The 24,153-nt window shown below is 44.8% G+C and overlaps 1 protein-coding gene across 1 annotated transcript; it reads left to right on the top strand.

Annotated features, from left to right (window-relative positions):
* The first annotated feature begins 12,521 nt into the window (after positions 1-12,521).
* igsf8 (immunoglobulin superfamily, member 8) lies at positions 12,522-23,212 on the top strand. The gene is made up of 8 exons (XM_003973534.3): positions 12,522-12,682; positions 12,805-12,955; positions 15,147-15,527; positions 17,441-17,902; positions 18,856-19,019; positions 19,270-19,522; positions 20,030-20,482; positions 21,299-23,212. Exons 2-8 carry the CDS (start codon positions 12,913-12,915, stop codon positions 21,424-21,426), a joined length of 1,884 nt encoding a protein of 627 aa, XP_003973583.2. The 5' UTR covers positions 12,522-12,682; positions 12,805-12,912; the 3' UTR covers positions 21,427-23,212.
* Positions 23,213-24,153: the final 941 nt, after the last annotated feature.

Below are 24,153 nucleotides of genomic sequence, written 5' to 3'. Positions count from 1 at the left end.
GACACTTGTGCTCCTCGTGGACTCGTCCTGACACGAGTTTAATGACCCAAGTCTGCTGAGCAAACATCATGAAATAGGGAATTATTTTCGAGAAGAAAACGCAAGGATGCTCTTTTCCCGCCATGACTGGGTTTAGATTCCTGTCATAAGAGAGCCTTTTACTAAGAGATTTATTTTCATTTTTTGGTTTTCTTCATTTTGGTTTTGGGGAGTTCTCCTTCAGTTGAGTTTCTCTCTTTGTTTTGAGCGGCTCCCACCAGTTCTTTGCCTTTGTAGTTGCACCTCATCTTTTTGTGTTTGTACACTGAATCTAAACTCCTCGCGAAATAAATATCTTTCACCAAAAAACAGTTTTATATTTCTTTCCTTTCCTCCGCTGAGAAAATCACATTAGCCACACACAACAAAGACAGAAAACTTGGAAAAAAGTCACATCATCAGTGGATATTTAGGCTGCCAGAGGCCCATTGTAAGTTGAATTTGGACTTTTTATAGATTTTGACTCTTTAGAGTGTCAAATTATCCTGCAGAAATCACAGGTTTCATGAAATAACAGAGTTGATGAAATACAGATTCTTAATTATCTTTCCTTTTGTGTAAAAAATGGAGGGAAGGTTGTGAAACAGATTCAAATTAAATAGAGGACATGTCCCACCTGACAGGAAATATCAAACATCCTTAAATTGACAATGCTGAAATGAGATGGCTTTTTCATATATTGACACTAAATGTGCAGAAATGTTAAGGAACAGAACCGCAACGAGTATAAGAGGCTGAATTTCTTGTTCTCAATTGGCAAAATATGACTTTTTACGTGTGGGACAGCTGTCAATCACAGCAGTCTAGCATAAACCTATAAATCAAACACCTCTTCCATGACTATAAAATCAATCAAATGTACATGCATTAGATTCTGCCATCAACCCTTTCATCCCTCCATTCTGCAGCCATGACAGCTCTTAATGATTTCGCTGACCACTGCCATGCTTACGGTATAGGCAGCCCACCACCCTTCCCTTCCCTTCCCTTCCCTTCCCTTCCCTTCCCTTCCCTTCCCTTCCCTTCCCTGCGGATGGTTTACACACGTGTAGTCAGCTCCCCCAGACCCTGACCCAGCTGGTGCTGAGGTTTGGGTGGGAGCTCATTACTTCTTTGTGGATCCTTGCCAAAATGAGGGTAAGGTTTTTTAAAAGGAGTAAAGTGAGGTTTTCTTATTTCGGGCTGCTTTATTTCGTAAAGGCAAATCCGACCGTGGTGTGATCTGTTCCATGTGTCGCGTGTGTGCCACCAGCAGTCTTCTCTGCTGAGCCACACTTGGGAAATGACTTCCGTTCTCTTTTATTTAATGAACTCCCCTCTCAGATCTGCTTTTTTCACTGAATTCACCAGAATTCAACACTGGGTTAAACATCCGTTTTAATTAATTGAATTTCCACTTTTTAATTTATTACATTCATCTCAAGTAACATGTGCATTAACTAGAAATAGAATAATTGTTTCTGGTCTAAAGTAGCATTCAGTTTTACAAAAGTCCTTTACTGTTCTGTGTGACATAATATTGCCACAGGAAATACTATAAATTTGTCAGGTCATGGTTTAAATGCTCATGAGCATTTTTAGTTTGTGTTACTAAACTTTTATGTTAATTTTTGTGTTAAGAAACTTATATGTAAATTAATTTCACTTATTTTTATTTGAAAAAAAATAGTTTTTTCAAATATTTTGCTTGGAAAGCTAATGAAGTCACACTCTGGTAAAAACATTTTTTTTTTTAATATTTAAAAGTTATTTAAACAAAAGACTCACAAAATAAAGGACACTTTGATGGTGTGTAGTATAACCAGATAAGTGTTTCTAGAGCTTCTTTATTTTTTCTTATTAGGCCCACTTTAGCTTTGTGGTGACCCAGCATCTACCGGATTGTTCAAAGCTTTATATTTGACATCCTAGTGCCGTTAAAAAAGTGGTTTGGAGGACTGGAACATTTGTTCAGCTATAAGATCCATATTGTGCCGACGGAAAGGGATAATATCTTTTGAATGAGTTTGTCGGTGCTGTAGATGGATGACCGTCTAGAGTTTCAGAATGCCCCCGTCGACAGAACAGACGTGAAGCGTTCCTGACTCGTGCTTCCTCTTTCTCAGAAGAGACTGATGTGGGCGCTTGATGATGCAGATCAAGAGGAGAGAGGGGGATCAAGACAGGGTTAGGTTAACAGGGTTGTGGATTAAAGGAGGCTTCAAAACTGCCAAAGTAGCAGCTCAACAGATGCACGAGGTTTGTTCAGTGGACTGGAGCCGGAAAAGAAAAAAATTCATAGAAAAATGGCGAGAGGAGCGGGCTGGGCAAATGGTACAGGAATAGAATGACACTGAAGGTAAAATAAGCATACCATACTTAAAGGAGAGTTTATTAGTTAGAACCTAAAACCTCTTAAATCAAAACAAAAGAGTCTAGCCACACGTGTGTGCAAGAGGAAGTGCAAGTCCGTTAAGACCACCCAAGGCATCACCCACATGCACTCCTGAACAAGGCTGGATCAAATCCCAAGATGTGGTAAATTTATACTTTTGGTTCATGTATTAATTCATGATTTCCAGGAGGAGGGGATAATACAAAGGATTTATGGTCCTGAGATGTGGCATTTGTAGTCTATAGATATCACAATATTGGCCAGTCTCTGACAATATCAGCTGAGAGGGACCTTTAATCAGAAATAAAGACTGGAGTTTTAATTAGGGCGAGCAGATCACGTCTCACATTGAATTCACTGGAGAGCAAATGTCAAAATTCTTCCAAAGTCCATGGCTCTTTGACTGAAAATAAAGATGAAATCTTCCTTCCCTCCACTTGCCTGAAGCCACAGCATGTGGTCTACTGTGCTGCTGCTCTAAAAATGGAAGGCGGCCTCAGGAGAAGCCTCGAACAGCCTCCACCGTAATGGCCGTGTGGGTGTGGCCCCTTGTAGATGGCTTTTGAGGGGGCCCCTCCCGGACGCCCGCACCCCTTGCCAGCGCCCAAGGGCTCCAGGCTGCCTGACCATAGACACCGCGATGCGGCCCACGCTAAAACCAGGATGAGGGTTGGGCTACGCCGAGGCCAGGTTCACCGCCGCTTCAGGGTTGGTCCCTGTGCTCCCGCCCTCTGCCGGGGTCACAGAGAATTGAGACCCAAGACAACAAGTGTGTGCGAAAAGGATCGAGGAGTAATCAATCATTCGCATTTGGACACTGAATTTATACACAGTTTTTGGAGCGTTTTCGAGGCTCGGTGTCTGGATTCAGGAAACTTTGACAGGAAGTGTGCAGGGATCGCACCAATGCACTACAGAGCTGGAAACAAAAATTGGAGATCATAAGAAGCCATTATACTGCAGTAGGCATTTCAATTTCCTCTGTTTCACTGAATAGAGGAAAGGTTGAGAAAGGATCTCCTGCTGGTCAATAAAACCCTCCCATACAGCAACAGACCCAGCAGAACATTCAAGCGCAGTGTGCATAAATGAATGATTGATTGAGTGAAATTATGTTTTGATGACCTAAAATCATTCAATAACCTCCTCAGTGACAAAACGTTTCATTTTCAAAGGCCTTGCATTTCTCAAGCACTCTAGTTTCCTTCCACAGGCTAAAAACATGCACACTATGTTGATTGGTGACTATAGAGTGAGTGAGTGAGTGAGTGAGTGAGTGAGTGAGTGAGTGAGTGAGTGAGTGAGTGAGTGAGTGAGTGAGTGAGTGAGTGAGTGAGTGAGTGAGTGAGTCCTGTGGGCTGGTGACCTGTCTGAGATAGACTCCAGTCCCAACTAAGACTCTACTTAACACAAAACGGATGAATGGAACTTCTTGCATGTGGCCAAATGCAGTGACACATCGCAGCCACGGAACGTTTGCATGTGAGGCAGCACGGCTTGAAAACACCCGGTAGTGAGTGATAGGGTGAAGCCAGGCAGCCAGTCACCTTCTGGTTTAAATCATCAGAGCATTGGGTGGGGGGTGTCGCTGCCGGTAGGTTGGCCTTTATTGCTTCTCCCCTTTGGTTTTATACAGATCTGCCTGTTTGTGGAAGTGCGGCCGGCGGTTGGCTCCTCAGCTGGCAAGGCAGCGGCGTTTAATTGCTCTTTGTTGTGGTGGATGGGGGAGAAAGAGGCCCCCGTGGCTTGCGCTACACAATATTGCTTTTTTACATTTTTTTTCCGCCAATGCACACGCACACATGCAGAGGAGCACACACGTGGATGCTTGCGGGCCTACACAATCGCGCAAGTCTACGACACATAATTGAGTACACAAGTCCAAGTACACCTCTCAAATGACTTATAGATAAATACAAATATATTTTTATTTTATGTTACATTTCCAAAAATGATTTATGTCAATACCCTCAGAATTAAAACTTTAACTGATGCACTCATAGGGTAAATGCGGGAGCAAAAGCGTGGCTGTTAATTAGGTTTATAACAGAGTAACAACTGACTTACTGGGATACTAAACAGAAGCAAGAGGGTTTGTATATTTGTTCTGTTCTGAATGAGACAGCATATAATTATCACATTTACAGGGAAGAGCTGCTGAATAATGGGTCACAGTGGGTGAGGTTACTTAGCCTTGATCCACTCAATACGTGGCAGCACCTCCACATTACTTTAACTTCGATCATGTCCCGGTTTGTCCTCGGAAATGTCTAAAATATACCAGCATCCTGTTGTTCATCTTCTCATACTTGCTGTCTCCACTGATGCATTTAGACGGCCAAGGAAATTTCTGTACCCTGTTTACTTTTCCTGCAGCCCCTGCACGTGTGTTTATATATATCTGAAGCATTCTCTTTTCTCTCTCTCTCTCTCTCCCCCCTGCCCCTCTGTCACAGTGGCTTTTGTGCTCAGCTGTGGTCAGTTTCCGTGTATTTTGGTGTAATTTACTCCCACAATTGGAGGCACGATGTGCACTTGTGCCCCCTTGAGGTGCTGCCCCCAGCCAGCCAGCCATCCATCCATCCATCCATCCATCCATCCATCCATCCATCCATCCATCCATCCAACCCTGCAACCACCACCCACCACCCCCACCTCCAAGCCCCCCGTGCTCCCCGAGAGGTTCTTTTCCACTGATACTGCTCCTGTTAAGTGCTCCCACTGCCTCCGTTGTTGACCACATCAACTTGGCCAATCAGTGCTGACTCATTATACACACATAAACAGAACACGGGACAAACAGTCATCACAGAGTTGCTGCATATGTTTACACATGCAGCGTCTCTCAGCTGCCTCCGTGTCTCTCTCAGTGTCTCCCTCACATAGGCGCGCACACGCACACACACATGCAGCGCTGTACGCCACTGTAGTTTTTGGAAATGAAAATGGAAACTGGCACCAATTAGGGAAACCAATAAAGTAACCTCAGTGCTCCATCTCTGCCAAGGGGTAAAGGGGATTCTACTGGAGAGTGTAGAGTTACAGCCAGCCTTTAGGTTGTTGTCCAGATAACATCATCCACTTTTATGCCATGGATGTAATTACATCTGTAGGGATCCTCCGTTCTGCCGTTACAGAAGTGGAACATATTTGGCTGCAGGTTTCTTCAGGACAGTCCATGCTGTTACACATTTCATGGTCCATACTGGGCCAAATCAGCCTTGCTACTAATTAAACAGTTGCCATTTGAGGCTCCTCGCAGCTGCTGACATTAATTGCTTCCCGCAGAAAGCTATCCATAAGAAAGGAGAATGGAGAAGGCAGATGGGGGTGGTAAGTTTAATCCTGTCTCTGGTAGAGACACAGTAATTGGGTAATGATCCTGTGGTCCGCTGGTGCTGATGTGGTGTTGAAAGAGCAAAGGAGAAAGGAAAAGACAGAGCGAGCGAGCGAGAGACCTGAGCTTCAGGAGAACCGCTAAACGCTGCCACATTCATCCACGCCAGTGACGCCACGCCACATGTCACCTGATCGGTCAGAGACATGCGCACGCGCGCGCTGACACACATGCCCGCTCAGAGTGGCTGAGAAAATGGATGAGTTGACTTCATTTCAGAGGGCTGCCAACAGCGATTCCACCTCACGCTGTGCGGTGCTTTCCAAAACTACTGAAATCTTTAACACTCGATCAGACAGCACGCGTAATGGCAGGCAGGCAGGCAGGCAGGCAGGCAGGCAGGCAGACAGACAGACAGACAGACAGACAGGCAGGCAGGCAGGCAGGCAGGCAGACAGACAGACAGACAGACAGACAGACAGACAGACAGACAGACAGACAGACAGACAGACAGACAGGCAGGCAGGCAGGCAGGCAGACAGACAGGCAGATATTGACAGATTTATATAATGAATTATTGGCAGACTGGTGAGTTTGTGTGTGTGTGTGTGTGTGTGTGTGATCTTTGAGTTTTGAAGTTCTGATACATGTGGGAGAGTCTGGATAAGCGCAGCACGCTTATGCACGAACACACACACCCGGCTGCCATCGCAGCTGCAGCACGTGACATTAAACAGAGAGTTCAGAGTTCAACTTGTTTTTTCCTTTAACTCGCAGACGCACATACAAATAAGCAACACGGTCAGAAGCATGCAAAGCCGCACTTGTGCGATTGTGTATGCACGGTCACAAGCCTCTGAGTTTTCCCTGCATAAATCCACTCACGGTGACTCATGTATCCACTTAAATATTTATGCATTATGAAAACAGTCTCGCTCCGGACAGTAGTTTGTTTTTCAAAGGGAAAGTCCCAAACTGGTTCTCTGTGGCTCTTTGTGAGCGTCCATTTAGCCATATCCTGACGTTGGCTTCTTTATTACTTTTCTTTCCCCCTGACCATCACTCCGCCTCCTTTCCTTATGTTCTGTACATCTACTGTTTCCTGTCTCCTTTCTCCTTCCTGTCTTCCATCCCTCCTTCAGTGCTTTTATGCCTTCCGCCCCCTCCGTCTCGCTCTCTGTCGCTCAGTTCTGTCTGTCTCCCACTCGCTCTCTCAGTTGGACTCATGTGGGACTGATTGAGCTTGAGGATCCAGCCCTCATCAAAGCCCGAGTGTGGTTGAATGCGAGCAAGCCACTGAGGCTCCAATCTCGAGCTGGTAAATGAGCAGCAGCCCCCCCACTTCCTACTCCTCTTCTTCCTCAACCCCACCCCCCACAGTCCCAGCATCCCTTCCAGAAGCGAGCTCATTTTGTTTTTTTTCTTTTTTCGCCCTCCTCTCTACATCCGTAGTCTTCACATCTCATCACGGCTGTGGCCTCTTTCCATTTATTCATCGCTCATACAGCCCCCCCCCCTCCCCAGCCCCATCTCCAACCCCGCCACCATTTCTCAGTCACAGTTCTTCCTCAGGCTCTGCTCCAAACCAAGGCTGGCGTCTGTCTAACTTTGTCCGACCCCCTCCTCTTCCTCCTCTTCCTCCTCCTCTAACCACCGCCATGGTCACCACACTGATGCTACTTACACTCTCTCGCTTGAGGGCCCTGATTCTAAACGCTGCACACGCTCCAGTTGTGGTCCTAATTGTGCAAGTGCACGCAGGGCAAACACAAGATCTGGAAACAGGTGGGCAACATGCAGGCCGCAACATTGGAGGCGTCAACTCACACACAATGGCAACTTTGGTTAGCTTGTTGATCATTTAAGCTTCCACTCTTGGTCATGGTTGACAGAATTAAGGAGGATGACATGTATGCTCCTGTTCAGCGGGACTATTTTCACACACTTCCAGATGGAGTTTGGAGTCTTTAATATTCAAATAGGCCTCCTGCAGGGTTTTGCTTTCCACCCTCGATGGCGACGCATGGCTAAGATCTCTGCATAGAAAGTACGTAAATGTTGGGTTGTCTACTTTGACTGAGTATCACAACTATTGAATTTTGCTCTTTACTCGGTCTGTTGAATAAACATTATCGGCATGTCACTATATCGCCTCTTTTCCTCCACAGGAACTTTAGAGATTTTGAAAAACCACGAAGAGTTTCCACTTATATTACCTGTTCAAAAACATTTTCCCCAACCCTAAACTGTCCCTGAAAAATGGAACCTAGGAGGGCCTGGCTGATTGTTGGGACAAACTTTGTTTGTGTTTCAGTCATTTGAAAATGGAGAAAAAGAAGAAAAGCTACAAGAAGTGGTCGGATGAAATATTCCTGGCTTTTTCCTGGAAATGCTGGCGGAAAAGGAGCTTATTTTTCAAGACTCAGGAGTCCAGCAGCGTGTCGACCTATTTGGTTTGTGCTCAATGATGTAACTGTGCCAAATGTCACCTTTCCACTCCTTAGTGCAACATTGTGGGTTTTATTCAGACTGGTTGCACCTTTAAATAACAGATTTCGAAACCTTAAAAACACGCAACCATGGCCACCATCTTTCTTCCATAAAAGATGGCAGATGTATCGTCACCCTCACAGTCGGCTGGAACACCCTTTGCGGCCCAGCTCATATCTTTGTTGTGTGCAACTGTCTACATGAGGCAGCAGGGGGAAGACCAGCAGTCAGACCACTGCAGATGTTTCCAATTCCCCCACTGACAGACTGTCCCTCTGCTGCTGTGGCCTCCCCCTGCCCTCCAATCCCTCCACTTCTCTCCTCTCTGTGTCACTCCTCAAATGATCCAGTAGACTTTCTATTTCTCTTTGTGGCAACCAGAAGACACATACACACACGAACAGACTTACCTGTATTGTAAAGTGCAGGAAGCAAATTCTGCATGCCGATAAGTTGAATTAAATCACTTCACTGGGTTCTGAAGAAGAAGAGCTTTTGGATAAAACAGTCAATCTGCAAAGCTAGACTCTGCCACTGAGTGACATAGAGTGGGCTGATGGTGAGCCAGAGTGGCGCTAAATTAGCATATTCGTAGATGCCCACAAGATTTAGAATTACATCTCAGCCATTTTAAGACCACATGGGGATTATTTCATGGAAAAGAAATAATCTTTACATGCAGTTCTCCCTCAGAATGTTTCTGATTTAAGAGACAGACTTTTTAAATATGTGAAAACAGGAGATTGGTTGTCTCGGAAGATTTAAGAATAACTATCTAATTTGCTCATGAGCAATTTATGGGACATAACCTAGAGAGTTCACTCAAACTGTGAGGTCTGACCACCACTGTGGGGCCAAAACGCTGAGCTCCACAAATGTGTCATTAAATTTCAGGGTAAAGACTTAAAGGATAAGGTATGAATTGAGGTTATGCATAAATTGGTTGGTCTTAAGTGATTGAATATAAAATAAAATCAGTGGGAATACCCCACAAAGATAGCTGTACGAGTGTGTGTGTGTTTGTGTTTGTGTTTGTGTGTGTGCGCATGCGCATGCGTGCAAGAGAGAGAGAGAAAATCCGATGTAAGGGAGCCATTTAAAAAACCAAAAGGTCTACTTCCAAGAAAAACGGACTGATCAACCTCACACATTTCCAATCTCAAACTGTGTCCAAAAGATGTCAGGCGGTGCGGTTAAATACTAAACTAAACATCGCTCTCGCATTCTGTAATAAAGAGAGGAAACCTTCTAAGCCAAACAGCCATAAGAGAGACATTTATTAATATCCTGTCAGGAGCACATTTGCTGTACATGCATGTGTCCCTGCTGCTGCTCCTTATGTTGCCTAGCAATGCCCTAAAACTGCAGACAGAGGTGAAGTCCATATAAAATACGAACATAAAAACCAAAAAGGTGCCGTCCTCAAACAAGGATTTGTTGCCACGTGAATCTCGTTGATGGCATTCCTGACGTCCCACCAATGGCAGCAGGGGTGTTTGCTTGACTTTGGAAGTAGAAACTAATTAGAGGCAGACTCAAACAGCAGGTCACGGTTTAGTCTATAGTGGACTTAAAAGAAAGGGAGTGGGAGTCCTCGCGTAAGGAAGGGTAGGAAGGTGCCAGCAACGTAATATAGCTGAGTCACAGTCTGAGTTGGTAGACTTACAGATTCAGTAGTTGATGATTTTATTTCACAGTTCTGCTTCACAGTAAAATAGGAATCGGCATCATCTAGGCACCCCCCCCCCCCCCCAAAAAAAAAAGAAAGAAATAAATGGATATAAATTAGTATAGAGAAAAAGAAAAAGGCATTTTATCGTATTGCTGCTAACTGAACCTTTGGCAGGACGTTAATGTGTGAGGTTTGAATTAAAAGCAGTGGCCCAGTAGGAACATAAATTTGAGGATGCAACCATTTTTAGAGGGAAAAGTGACAAATATGACATTTCCACCCACGTTGTGTTTACTGCTTCTTTATTCTGGGGGTGCTGGAGTCCATCCCAGCAGTTTGGTTAGGCAAAAATACACCCTGGTCCAGTCCACCACAGGAGACACACACGGTTTACTAACTCGCTCATACCTAAAGACAGTTAGAGTCCGGTCACAGTTGAAATTTGCCCTGTAGTTTTTTCCTCAGCTCACTGACAAGAACCGCTTTTACAAAACAGCATTAATCCTTCATCTGAGAGTATAAAATATGATAGGATTTGACTTTTGGATTTGGAGTTAATGTCATACGCAAACACATTTCTGATTAACAGGGCGGGGCTCCATTACGCTTTTTGCAGATTGATTTCAGTGGTAATAGACCTGACGACATCTCAGTCTGACTGTCCAAAAAAACCATCACGATGGAGTGAAAGCCATACAGCCGAGGAAGTTTACTCTGCATGAGTGCCATCCCTCAGTGCTGCTGCAGGCTCTTGCTGAAGTCTGCATATCCTGCTCGCCGCCTTGTTAACCCAGAATACCCTAATGACTTCCCCTCTCTTGCTGCCATGCCACACTGTGAAGTCATCCATGTTTCCATGTGAGGAGGGGAGGAGAGACGAGGGAAGGAAAGGATGTATGTCCTGATGGCTTACTCTTTAGAAATAGCAATGAATATCCATCCAATGCAATTAGATTTATATATCTTACCCTGACACACTCAACTGATGATTGTATTATATTATTAAAAAAAAAAAAGTTTAATTTTCTTTGCAGTGTTTCCTTTCAGGGAAAGGCAAAAAAAGAAAACATTCCATGATGATCAAAGCATTTTTGGCTGTTTAATTAATGCTTATTAACAATGTTACTGAAGAAACATCAGCAAAATGTGACATAATTCACAGCATAAAAATAGCTAATGATAAGAATGCATAGTTATTAGTACAAGCATTTATTTCTATAAGCAGAAAGGATGTAACTTTTTGCTGTTGTTACTAACTGTGCTGGTTCATCGTGAACATATGACATACATATGTTATATACAGTATACCAAATATGGAGCCCTCTCGGTCCAGCAACTTGTTGTCGCCACCTTGTGGCTAACTCTCTTAATCACCCCATATTACATTATTCACGCATGAATGACATCTGTGCATGTACCCGGGTACTTGGCACAATCCCACAATGGCATTATAAACCCACAAAAATACAAATATATACTTATACAATTAAATAATTTGTATCAAGACGCGTTTAAGCTGGCTGTTTAGATGTTCAAAAGCACATTACTAAAAAAATACTGGGGATTATGTATTTTTACACGTGGAATAGATGCAATATACAGTATATATATATATATTTTAAAAAAATCTCTTCCTCACCCCTCCTGGGCGGTGCCTCCTTCCTTCAGACTCGGGTCCTCTACCAGAGGGAGTCTGAGGGTTCTACACAGGATCTTAGCTGTTCCTAGGACTGCGCTCTTCTGGACAGCGATCTCTGATGTGGTTCCTGGTATCTGTTGGAGCCATCTACTCAGGTTGGGTGTTACTGCCCCTAGTGTCCCGATCACCACTGGGACCACTGTTGCCTTCTTGCCCCACATTCTCTCCATCTCCTCCTTCAGCCCTTGGTACTTCTCCAGTTTCTCGTGTTCCTTCTTCCTTATGTTGCTATCACTCGGGATTGCTGCATCTATCACCACCACTGTCTCCTGGTGTTTATCCACCACCACTATGTCAGGTTGGTTGTCAGGGCCTGTTCTTGTGCAGCCATGATTAGTGCCTCTGTGCTGTCTTTCAGCCCAGCCTTTGTCAGCCACTGGTATATTTTTTTGATATCAGCCACTTCCTCAATATCAGCCACTTCCTCAATATCAGCCACTTCCTCATATATATATATATATATATATATATATATATATATATATATATATATATATATATGTGTGTGTGTGTGTGTGTGTGTGTGTGTGTGTGTGTGTGTGTTCCAATAAATATAGCACCAAACAGCAAAAACTATTAACTAATATTCTGTTTTAGAGTAAAATAGTTTGATACTGTACATATTTTCTTTTAACACATTATTTTACTACTTCCAGAGTGACAGGTGTTTGTTTTATTATACTAAAGTAATATTTCAAAATAAAATCTACATAAACGCTGCTATACTTCTTCTGCCCTCTTCTCTTGGAATCTTTGACAGTCGGTCGGGAATTAAGCGCCGTTCTACCGCCCCCTTGCGGTCCGGCATAAGTATTTCAAGCGCTTCAGGATTCCGTGTTATTATTGGTCAAAAATGTCCCCGTCCTTCTGTTGACCAATGGCACCAGTCCGATTGTCCTTTGCATGCATGCCCCGCCCTGCTGTCCTGCCCCGCACAGACTCGCGTGCACGCACCCACGCACCCTGAGATGCCGTCCGCGGCGTTTGGAATGAGGCGACGCAATCTAAAAGAAAACCGGAACATTTTTGTGCCCTCGTTGTGTTGAAGATGGGACGGATCGTGGGTAAAAGGTGGGACATTTTTCTCAACCATATTGATTTATAAACACAGTTTGACCCACTTGCAGTAACCTGACGGTTAGCTCCCTATTAGTACGGTTACAGCCCCCCAATTTCATTGTCTACCTCCACAGACACTCGGTCGCCACGGTGGGATGAACTATGGTTGCAGAGGAGCGCGGAGACAGAAATCCGAGTCATTCTAATCCATCTGGACATCGCGGGGGGAGATAAGGACCGTGATGGCTTCGATGAAAGCGGCGTTATGTGTGTTGCTGTGCTGGGGTGAGTGCAGCCGGGCTGCGTACCTGTTTGTTCTGCACACAGCGACTTAAACCGCCATCTGTCATGCAGGGATGTATTTGCATGATTGTTTCTAACTGCTGCACGTCGGCGGGTTAATGCAGTCTCTGCAGCGTGCACTTGCGCGTTATACGTCTGCAGCCATTTTAATGGTCACCCTGCAGCGCGGGATGATGTTCTTCTGTTGGATTGAAGCGTTGAGGCAAATGCAGGGTTTTTCTTGAGCTGTTGTGCTTCAACTCCCAACTCGAGACAAGTTGTGTTGACTGACACCTAAGTAACAAGTTAATTTTTTTAGTTGCAACCTATCATGAATTTTCTTGTCTCCAACTGGAGGTTCCACCTTCTTTTATTTCTGCAAATTCTTATTTTTGCCTTAAGTGACAGTATTTCTGTTCTGTATTAGCACCTAAAATCATACTTTATGTCTCCAAACATGATAGCACTCCACAAATCGGTGAAGGTTTACTCATGCTGAATTTGTAATGTTACAGAAACATTTGTGACTACTCAATCTGGACACCAATGGCATCCAGGAAGTCAAAATCAAATGATCTCCTCAGTGGTTTGAGGGCTCTGCACCAGTTTTATGCCCCAGTTTGACCACACTTTGCACTGTTTCAACAGAGTTCCACATAACTAAATTATCAGCATGTGAAACAGTTATTAATCACTCTTTTTCCCGTGGTTGTATTGAACGGCAAATGGACGGGAAGCCCATGAAATGTTTTAATCTGCCTTTTCCCAATATTCCTAATTATTGTGAATAATGCCCAGTAACAGCATTAGTTGTGACTCGGTCAGTCAGCTGTTTTGGACCAGGAAAATTGGGTCTCCCTCCTTGTTTGCCAGTGTTTAATCCAGACAGAATGGAGTATTGTCACAGGCTGTAGTGTCCCCCTGTCCTATCAGTCTGGGCACAGTGTTAATTAGGACTTGATCCGCTTAAGCTTCATGCTAGTCTCCCATGTCATTATCTATGTGCGTGGTGTTACGAGGCTGTAGTTCAGCCTGTGAGAAAGCTCCCGTTGTTTTAGGCACACACACACACACACACACACACACACCTACGGGAGTGCCAGCAGACGCCTATCTAGTATTTCTAGTTGAGCAAGTACCGGTAGGCATTAACTTTACATGGCATTAAACAGACGTGTTGCTCGATGCCTAATTCAGATTTGTTTTTAGCTGTCTTCCCATCACAGGGATTGTATTGTTTAGAGTTTATGTCAATACATATGGAAGCGACTCACTCTGATTATTAATGGTCTTTAAAGTGTATTAAAACTGTTATTACAGCTCCTTTTTCCTTGTAATTATATGGCTGTTGTTGCCTCATGTCAGAGCTTGTTTTCTTTGTCCTAATGATGCAGCACGTTATCTTCCACCTCTTGTTATCAGCATGTGATTGACTCACTGTCGCAGCTTAAAAAAAGGTTTTGGTATTTAGATCATCGTTTCGGTTCTTTGGGAGTTTCTAGGATGAATGGGAAAGGCTGCCAGACAATAAGCATGAAACAGCGATGCTTGACCCCAGACCGCCCGAGGCCGCCACGCAGAGTATTTCTGCACTGCTGAATATCCTCGGATTCCTGTTAAACAGCCACTGAATTTCTGTTTGAATTCTTTTAGTTTGGACACATCATCTCCTGCCCCTGTCACACAGTGTTCACTGCCCAAACGGCAGGAATAAAAGTCGACAGCGGCGTCCTTTACTAAACTTTCAGAACTTTAGGCCAGTTTCAGGGAGAAGTTAACCACCTGCTGTGCTTGTCTGAGCTTCCCTTTTAAAAGAAATGGGTCATATTGAGCATTGAAATGCCTCTCAGTCATTTATTGAACAATTTGAGCTGATTATATTTTGCACCACAACAAGTATCTGCGTGTTCTATTGTTGCTTTTAAACCTGAACGTGTTTTCTAACTCTAATCAAATTTCCCTGAGTGCACCTCCTTTAGCTGTATTTGAACGGCTGCACCCAGCCTCAGCCCTGCTATTTGCCTTAATTCTCCTGAGCTATTTAATGTATTGATTCCTTGTTAGCCAGTCATCAGCTCAGAATATTGACCGTTGCATCAAACTTCCTGTGATTAAAGTGACCCACAGGAACTTGTCAGTGCAACCTCGACTCGCTATCCCTCACTCTGTCGCTCTTTTTTGTTTGTTTTTGCAGCGCTCCAGATTGCCGAGTGTCGGGACGTAGCGGTTCCAGTCGGACCCTTGTACCGCGTTGCAGGCTTCCCCCTCGCCCTGCCCTGTTCCGTCTCGGGGTACGAAGGCCCCCGCACGCAGGACTTCGAGTGGTTTCTGTACAGAGACGATTCCTTGGGGAGGCAGATGGGCGTGGTGTCCACCAGAGACAAGGGCTTCCCTTACGCTCCGTTTCAGCCCCGGGTGAAAAGCGGCGAGGTGCGGGTGGAGAGGGACTCGGGCGATAAGATCCGGCTGGTCATCCAGAGGCTCCGGTCTGAAGATCAGGGGAAGTACGAGTGTTACACACCCAGCACAGACAGCACCTACCAGGGAAACTACAGCGCCATCGTGACTGTCAAAGGTACATATGTGATTTAAATATTTGTGAAATAACCATGGTTACAGGTGAACACCCGTGCTAAGAGAAGTTCATATTTTTTAGAGCTTCCCAGGTATTTCTGCAAATCTCTCTTAAGCATGTCAATGACCATCCCTTTAAGGTTGGGGGTGCCCGCACTCCTACTAGGTTTCTTACGATTTTGTGGTGAACTGCATGTTTTTAAACCACAGTCGTGACGCCCCCCCCCTCCCCCTATTCTGATCCTCTAATCATGAGCGAGTAGCTGCAGACAGGCCATAGCTCATCATGCTCCGCTTAGCCGAGCTGAGATCCGACAGATTTCTCTCTGGTCGTCTCAGCCCAGAGTGAGAAACCGATCTGGGGTCTGATCCTCGCAGACAGAGAAGAGCCTTTTTCTTTAGCCTTACTGGCATTAGAGCAAGTTACAAGCACTTAGATCTATGACAGCTACAAACACATTTTCCCACAATGTAATGGAGCTTTTGTACTAGTCATGGTGCTAATTGGGGCACATTTTAGTCAGATTTGAGGTTTCCTTCTCATCGCTCGCTGTGTCACATGACCTTGTGTTGCAACCAAGAACCTACACACTAAGGTTAAACCCAAAGAAGCGGGGATTTAGCCGTTCAGCGAAGGTTTTGGGTTCGATTCCAGCACAGGGCCTCTCTGTCTTGTCAGCTGTCCCCGTGGTGGCTCTGGATTACTAGATTGGGTTGATTGTGGCCCGACCTGCATGTGCCCGGTCCAGGCTGTGTTCTGATGACTGCGTAGCAGAAAGTCCAGCCTTGATACGTTTGCTGAACGGAGCGGCTTGTCTCTGAGAGGGACCCTGAACTGTAATGGCGAGTTGGAAAGTTTCACATTCATTTGGAGGAATGTGATCCCAAAGGACTCGTTTGGCTGAGACTTTAGATTGACTTTTTTAAGAATATTGTGGAAATGAGCAAAACTCGTGACCAAATGGGTGCCATTTCTAACATTTGAACATAAAAAAAATCCATTTTAGTTACCATATGAGCACAAGGAGCAATAGAAGAGCCTTCACTGGCCGGAGAATGATGATCTGTATGGATGGACAGCTTTAGGCTGTTGCTTATGTTGTATCGAACAAAGAGTGAGACATTACACCAAATTGTCTCTACTCTGGTGAGCAACAACAAACAGGATGGTGCTTCTGATCTGGAGGAGGAATCGGTCGGGGGCCAGGTCGTGTCCCCTTTGATACTTCATCTTAAACCCAGGACCTTCCTGTTCTGGTCCACTGCAGCCTGAGCCATCTTTGGTATTAAAAAAAGGCTATTTGAGACAATAACAACACCATCTACCTATCATTAAATCAATACTTTAAATAACTTCCATGTTTGGAATATAGAATATCGGAAAAGGCTTCATTCCAGAACACAATAGTTAAAAGCCTTTTCTACTCGATGCAGCCTGCTTTTTCATCACTCCATGAAGCTCCATGAATATTTATTGATTTATAAGTCACTTCCACCAAATGTGCTCGTGCAGAGATCAACCCAAGGGCAGAAAAAATGTATAATATGAAATCCTGGCGAGAGATTTGTGATTCTACTGTAATGTGAGCGATTTATTCTCAGCATGCGCTCATTTCCAGCTGAGCCAACTCCGAGAAGAGAGAAATTAAACTTTTTCTTTCGCTTTGCCAACAAACACAAAGATTTTAAGTTTTATTCTTGCTGAATCGGGGAGCAAACTGAACTGCGCTGCCAAGTTACTGGGGGGGGGCTGGTTGTGACATCAGCGAGGGAGAACGCTATTGTGAAGCAACACACACCTTATAAAGTCAAGCTAAAAACTACAATCCACTGTGGTTTATTCTTAAACTAAAGCTACATGTGTAAGATGTGTGGTTTGTGTTGTCTGTAATATAATTGTCTGTCCACCCTCAGTGATACCAGACACACTCCAGATCAGCTATTCCCGTTCCCTCACGAGCCAGCCGGTGCCCGAGGGAACCGAATTAACGCTGACCTGCTCAGCCAGCATCCAGTCAGAGCAGCTCACTCATGTGTCCATCATGTTTGGGAAGCGTGGCGGCGGCGAGAGTACGGCGAGCGGAGCAGCAGAAGAGGTCAGCACGGTCAGGGAGATCATCTCCATCGACAAGATGCTCAGTGTTGTTCCGGGACGCTCGTACCGGAAGCGGTATGACGGCGGCGAGATCACGCTGGAGAAGAGGAACGGAGAGGCCGGACTGGGCATGTATGTGATGCGGATGACAGTGTTGCAGCCGGATGACGCGGGCTCGTATTTCTGTGAGGCCTCGCAGTGGATCAGGGACCCGGACCGATCGTGGCAGAAGATTGCCCAGAGGACTATGGAAATTGGCAATCTGACTGTCCAGCAGCTGGGTGAGAAATGGCACGGCATTAAGTTTGGCTTCTGTTTGCAGCTCAAATCGGTTTCCCACCTTTGTCAGCCAGGCCTTGGCCAGGATTATTGGAACCAAAAACAAGCCGTCTCATCTGAAAACACAAACTTTTGTACATATCTATTTTCCCACGTAAACGAAGGATAATGTCTCGTGGTGTCCAGCGGACATCTTCTGACAGTCTGAGGAGCATGAGGAGCTGGTGGCGTCTGACAGTAGCTCAGCAGACAGCTGCCTGCTGCTCTTCTTCTAGGCTCCTGTCACATTTTAAAGAGCTTTTGCTAAGCTCTTGTTTACATATTTAAAGTTAAAGTCATCGTTTGTCCCACTTTGGCCTCTTGTCACTTACAAAGACATTCTTTGTGTCAGACTGATGTCGGTATAGTTCTCGGGATAAAGTTTCAAATGGTGCTTCTCTGTAGGGCCACAGCCATAAATCTAAAATGAAACCACAGAAAAATGTCACCTTTTTACAGAAACTCTGTTTTCCAGATTGTGTTGCTTTTACCCAACACTCTTAAACAAGTACAGTTTATTCCTGTGAGATGGGACCTTTGCTAGGTGACTAATACAGTAGTCAGAGCCGTCCCCTTTCTCCCGAGGTGAATAATGGGCCTCTTGTTGGGCAGAGCTGTCTGTCTTGCAACAATGGAAACATTTTTGTTTGACCAAACACAGTTGGAAACATTTATCTGCCCTCAAGCTTCTACCCTCATCTTCTGACTGTGCCGACACGCCCCCGCTGATGTAAGTGCGTCCCATCAGCGGAATATGCAGCATTAATCCATTTTATCTCTCCATTAAGGGTGTAATCAACCATCCAGCTTTCTCACAGAATTACAGCTCACAATATGTCACTTCCTGTCAAGTCCCCAATCTGGCTGGTTCGGAGATTGTCTTTTAAGTTGTAACCCCCTGCTTCTCTTTTCACAGCGGAGTCCCTCAGCGTAAAGTCCTCACCCAGCGGCGAGGTGACCCTGCAGGTCGGGTCGCCTCTCATCCTTACCTGTGAGGTGCAGGGCCTGCCGTCTGAAGTCAGCTCGGGCCTGCTGGTTCAGTGGATGAGGAGGGGATCTGTGAGCAGCGATGGAGTGGAGGTGCATGAGTGCAGACATTCGTTTTATTCTTGTTTTAAATGATTCATTAGATATTGATGTCAGAGATCAGATATTTAAAATCATATTTTTCCATATTGCGGCCATTCACAGGATAAGGCCTTTATATCAGTACATTATAAGCATTAGTAACCAATGCTAATCTGTGTAGCCACACCTTTTTTTAAGAACCTGCACCACACATAACACACAAGTGCAAACCATTCACTGAAAATTTGTGTTTTTAATGAAGGTGGAGGTGGCCCAGCTGAGCCCAGACGGCGTCGTAACCTGGGGGGACGACCTCAGTCGGTCCATGGGGGGCTCCATGGAGAAATTGAGCGAGGGGACATACTCTCTGAAGTTGTTCTCGGCGCAGCCCTTAGACTCAGGGGTGTATCGTTGTGTGGTGAGTGTGTACGCTGGCAGAAGAAACCCTGGCAGTTCCACTCCGGCAACACTCACCCAGAGGTCTGAGGGAGTCATCGTCAACCTCAAGAGCAAAGGTGAAGGCAGGCAGTGGAGGAGCTGAAGTCAAATTTACTAGCACTCAAACTCTTTACCACACATCCTTAAAATAAAATGAATAACAGATGAATAATTTATTAATCATTGTGTACTCCATTGACAACATCTGACTACTCTTTAATCTTTAACTTTCTTTAATGGATTGATTATTCTCAGAACTCTGAATATAAGTTGAGACCAACCTGTTCAAACTTTGGCTGTTTAGTTGATGAATAAGTTGACATAAAGTGGCATATTGAGAAAATAATCGGTGTGGTTAATGAGCAGTGGGTTTTCTCTGGGTTGGTGTTCAAAGATCATATTGGTATGAATATATCAAACAATTTCTAAATGAGGCCTGGAAAGGCTGGTTGAGCTGAAAAATGATGTCTGAACTTTTTAATCATGTATAAAACGTCACGTATACATCTCACAGCTTCCACGGTCCCTCGTGTTCTGTTTAGCTTCTATGATCTAATGTCCTACTGTGCCATTTCCTTCCACAGACGTGCTCGTTTCAGCGAGGGCGCAGCTCCCACGGGGCCCCCTTTTAAAAAGAGGCAGCACCGTCACCTTGATCTGCAACGTCACCGTGACGACCACAGGCCCCGCCCAGGTGCAGGTCCAGTGGCTGCGGTGGCCAATGCCAGTCACGAAAACGAGAGGCGGCCCGGCCCCCAGCGTCTCCCCCGAGTCCTCCGAGGAAGCGGAACCGACAGTGATAGCCACGCTCATGTACGACGGTGTCGCAAAGACCTACGCCAACAGCAGCGGCGAGGTGAGCGTCGACCGCCTGACCACCGCCGGCTACAGGCTGAGGGTGCATACCGCCACCATGGAGGATCAGGGCCTGTACGCTTGTCATGCTGAGGCGTGGGGACAGGACCCACACGGAGGCTGGTACAACACTGGGGCCAGAGCGGAGTCAAATAAAGTGACGGTTTACCTGTACGCCAGAGGTACGTGTTGTCATGACACCAAATTTAACCTTTTAGTCTTATATGATATGAAAACTAGTTTCTCCTGTATTCATCCTGCAAATGTATTAAATCCTTTCAGATGATAAACTCATTTTATAACATATTAAATGAAGTTTGCTTTGGGTCGATATGTGTCTTTTGTAGGTCAGTCTCTCTCTGTTGGCGTTTAAATATTCAAGACATACCACAAAATACTTGACTGTGAATAATGTGGTTATGCTTAAGCCACTTTTCCACTGAGCAGTACGCTTCGGTTTTGTTTGGCACAGAACTGCCTGGAAAGATGAATCCTGATGTTGGTACTGGAAACCAGCAGACGTTTCTGACCCCGGAGTAGGCTGACTGGCGCTAGCCGCCTGAGACGTGTTAGCAGCTTATCACGACGCAGATACAGAGTAAAATTTATAAGCATTAATTCAGGATAAAAAATGTCGCGTCTTTAAGCAATAATCCAATAAAAGTATTCTGCTTTTATAATGTTTGGTGTAAAGGCCTGCCGCAGGATAAGCATGTTTACATAGTCATATTGTTGCCTCATTCATAAAGATAAAATGCTGTCGACAAAGTTGGCCGTTGCTTGGAAACAGCACTGGCTGTTGCACAGCTCCATCGTCGTTAGCAACTGTTATTTGGATATGAAACAGCAGGCCTGGAGGCAAAACACTGCGGCTTTTTGAGACTTTAGGAAGTTGTTCCTGGATATTGCTAAGCTGCAATATAAGCTGATAAAAGCATAATTCACCACACGTTCTGCCTCTAAAACCTTCAACATGCCTCTCTGGGTTCCCTCTCCAGTTGCTGACCTGCTCCTCATCCCCCTGGTTGTCGGGGTGTCCTCTGCCTTGTTTGTGGGCATCGTCATCATCGCAGCTGTTACCTGTTGCTTCATGAAGCGTCTGGCGAGGCAACGCACTCGGAAGTAGACACCCGGCGCCGCAGAAGGTTTGTAAAGAGGCACAAAAAGCAGCGCAGAAGACCGGACGGCGACAGCCAAGGATTACTAGTCAGGATCCTTCTGTGGTTAGACTCTTTAACATTCAATGCCAAATTTTTCTTTTTTTTTGTACGCTGTTGTATTTTTTTTTTTTAATCCAAACTTTCTCTAAGAGCATCGTGCTAATCATGGCAGCATCACACACCGGCAAAATGTGATAACCTGGATTGAAACAGCCACCCAGTCAGCCATATCTGTTTAGCTTCCTGTTTACATTGTTAGGTTAACCAATCCTTTTAATCGTCCCTTTAGGCCTGACATGGTTTGATCCTCTCACAGTCGAAGGTCCCAGGAACCTTTCGAGTGTGTATTTTAACAAAGCTGGATGTAAAGACAGTATTTCCACGTCTGCTATTTTCCTGCCGCTGCCGGGTGGTACAGCTGTCCTTCCTCAGAACGCATGTTTTTCGTTATTCTTCTTTGCTGTCGTTGCATGGTTGAGCCTCCACCACCGAGCACGTGCAGCATCTGCCCTCCTCCCCGGAACTGTTTACATTCAGCTAAGACAGAATGAGATGTTCCTGATTGCACTGAAGCGTAAATATGTAAATGCTGTCTGGAGTTCAGCTGTTTTATTTTTACCTACTTTGTGTAACAATGCTGTAACAGTGTTTTATGATTCCACAACGATTCCATTATGATTCCGTTTCAAACTTGGACTAAAATGAAACCAAGAGCCCTCTGGTACACGTCAAAGACTTTTTTAGACCAGTTGAACAGTCCTGTTGTTCCTGAATTGACTCTTTTCTATTTGTGTGTAATTGATGTCTCCTTTTATCAAGTGAGAAGGGTGAAAAATGCACTATGACAGAGCATCAGTCATTGGAATGAGTAAGGGAAACAGCCGTTGCACAGGCGCTCATTCCTGAGGTGGAACATCCTCTTGGTGATGCGGTCACATGACCCAGAGGTTTAGCATCACAGTTTACCACATGCCCCTGCTGCCAGGGCTTATTGCCCCCACCGGTACTCTGCAGAAATCTGTTGGGCAGATTTGCTGCATCTGCGCGCTTAGAGTTCTATCTCCATGCGAGAGGAATACGCAGAAGTTTCTTGTCCCAGGAGCTTTTCCTTATCGAGTAATCGTTGAGAGTCGGTTGCTGGGATGTTCCCCCGTCTTTCTGGACCCTCTGTCAGCCTTTTACTGTCCATCCTTGCTGGTTTCCAGTGCACCAGTCCCTTTAATCCACATGTCCTAGCTAACCTGCGCCCACTAAACCCCGATTATCGGGGTCATCCGCGGACTTTACGGAATAAAATCACAGCTCTGCTTCCATCCTGAGCCACTTTTTTCCAGATCAACCACTCAAAGCTGATTTGATGTAATGATGTACCCACAATCTCTCACGCAGCACACCAATGCACGTGCGCGCGGCCACACTGCCATTTGGGATGGAGGACAGTATCTGTGCGTTCATCTCTAATCCCTGTCTTTGCCCCCCCCCAACCCATTATTTCAACCTCAGCTGTAACCCGCTGTTAGAAAAAAAAAAAACAGGGAATGTAATTTACAAAAGCTGCTGTCTAATTTGTGCTTGTGTTAAACCCATTTATGAGGATTTTATTTTGTTTGGAACATTTACTCCTGCTTTAAGACCACTGTTCCTGAATGCATCGCTGTTGACATACACAAAGGTGGGTTATTGTTCAGTTTGGTTCCTATGGTGCTTTGGCAGAACTGCCAGTTGACAAACCAATAAACCACTCTGTCTTGAGTCTGTTTTTGAATTATTATTCCAAACTATCTTCAGCCAAGATAAATATCAAATATTTCCTAAATTGGTTCATCCCAGGAGCCTCGGGAGAAAGAGGAGCTGCTGCGGCAGACCTTATTTTTTTCTAACGTTTTTATAATTCTGTGGTTTGTTTTCCCTGTCACAGTGTCAGCCCAGCAAAGCTTTGAGTTTCCCCTCAAGACTACCTTCGACCTTTAGAAATTAAGTTTTCGAGACAGCTTTTTTGATCACACTGCAGCGTTTGATATCAAATAGACACTTAATATGGTTCCTGATTTGCCATTTTTAAAGAGGTTCTTAAGGATTGGCTGACACCTGTCAGAAACATTTAAATCTGGACAAAACATAAGACCGCTCTGTTATGAGAGTAGGATGATGTAGCTTATCTGCATGTTCAATCACCAGTTATCTCTTTCTCTCCATTGTTCTAAGTCTAATCTGCAATAAATATATATTTTATTTTTTAGCAGATTTTTTGCTCCTGGATGACTGAAACTATCCTGATGCAGTCCATAAACCCAAGCCCCATACCATATGCATCGTTATTCTACAGTAACTTTAAATCCAAAGGTTGAATGCAGGAAGCCAAGAATGCAAGATAACCTGCATTTCATCCTATTTTCACTATTTAAAAATAGCAGTTTCAGCCTATTTACCCACAATCCTCTGTGCAGATAGATTTGTAAGGGTGAAATTTCTGAGTATAAGGGTCAAATATTGTGCTGAGTATTGTCTGTATAATGTATGCAACAGTACATGCATGATAAGCCGAGGCATGGCCTGTACTGGACAAAGACAGTTGGAAAGACAAGAGCAGCCATGACACATGAATCTGCCTTGACTGAGGCAAACCTTATAAAATATAGCTCTGGGGTCTAATCAGAGCCTTTAATAACACAGACCGAAATGTAGTGCAAGTC

The sequence above is a fragment of the Takifugu rubripes genome, chromosome 19 (assembly GCF_901000725.2).
Source record: "Takifugu rubripes chromosome 19, fTakRub1.2, whole genome shotgun sequence".
Lineage (NCBI taxonomy): Eukaryota > Metazoa > Chordata > Actinopteri > Tetraodontiformes > Tetraodontidae > Takifugu > Takifugu rubripes.
Note: the sequence above shows the minus strand (reverse complement) of the source record. Positions and strands in the feature narration are given on the sequence as shown.

What these genes read in the sequence shown, in the direction of transcription:
- igsf8 (XM_003973534.3), top strand. Translation starts at nt 12,913, where the DNA reads ATGGCTTCGATGAAAGCGGCGTTATGTGTGTTGCTGTGCTGGG. An exon ending in CGCCATCGTGACTGTCAAAG is followed by an intron (nt 15,528 to 17,440) that starts GTACATATGTGA and finishes GTCCACCCTCAG; the next exon opens with TGATACCAGACACACTCCAG. An exon ending in GGTTTACCTGTACGCCAGAG is followed by an intron (nt 20,483 to 21,298) that starts GTACGTGTTGTC and finishes TTCCCTCTCCAG; the next exon opens with TTGCTGACCTGCTCCTCATC.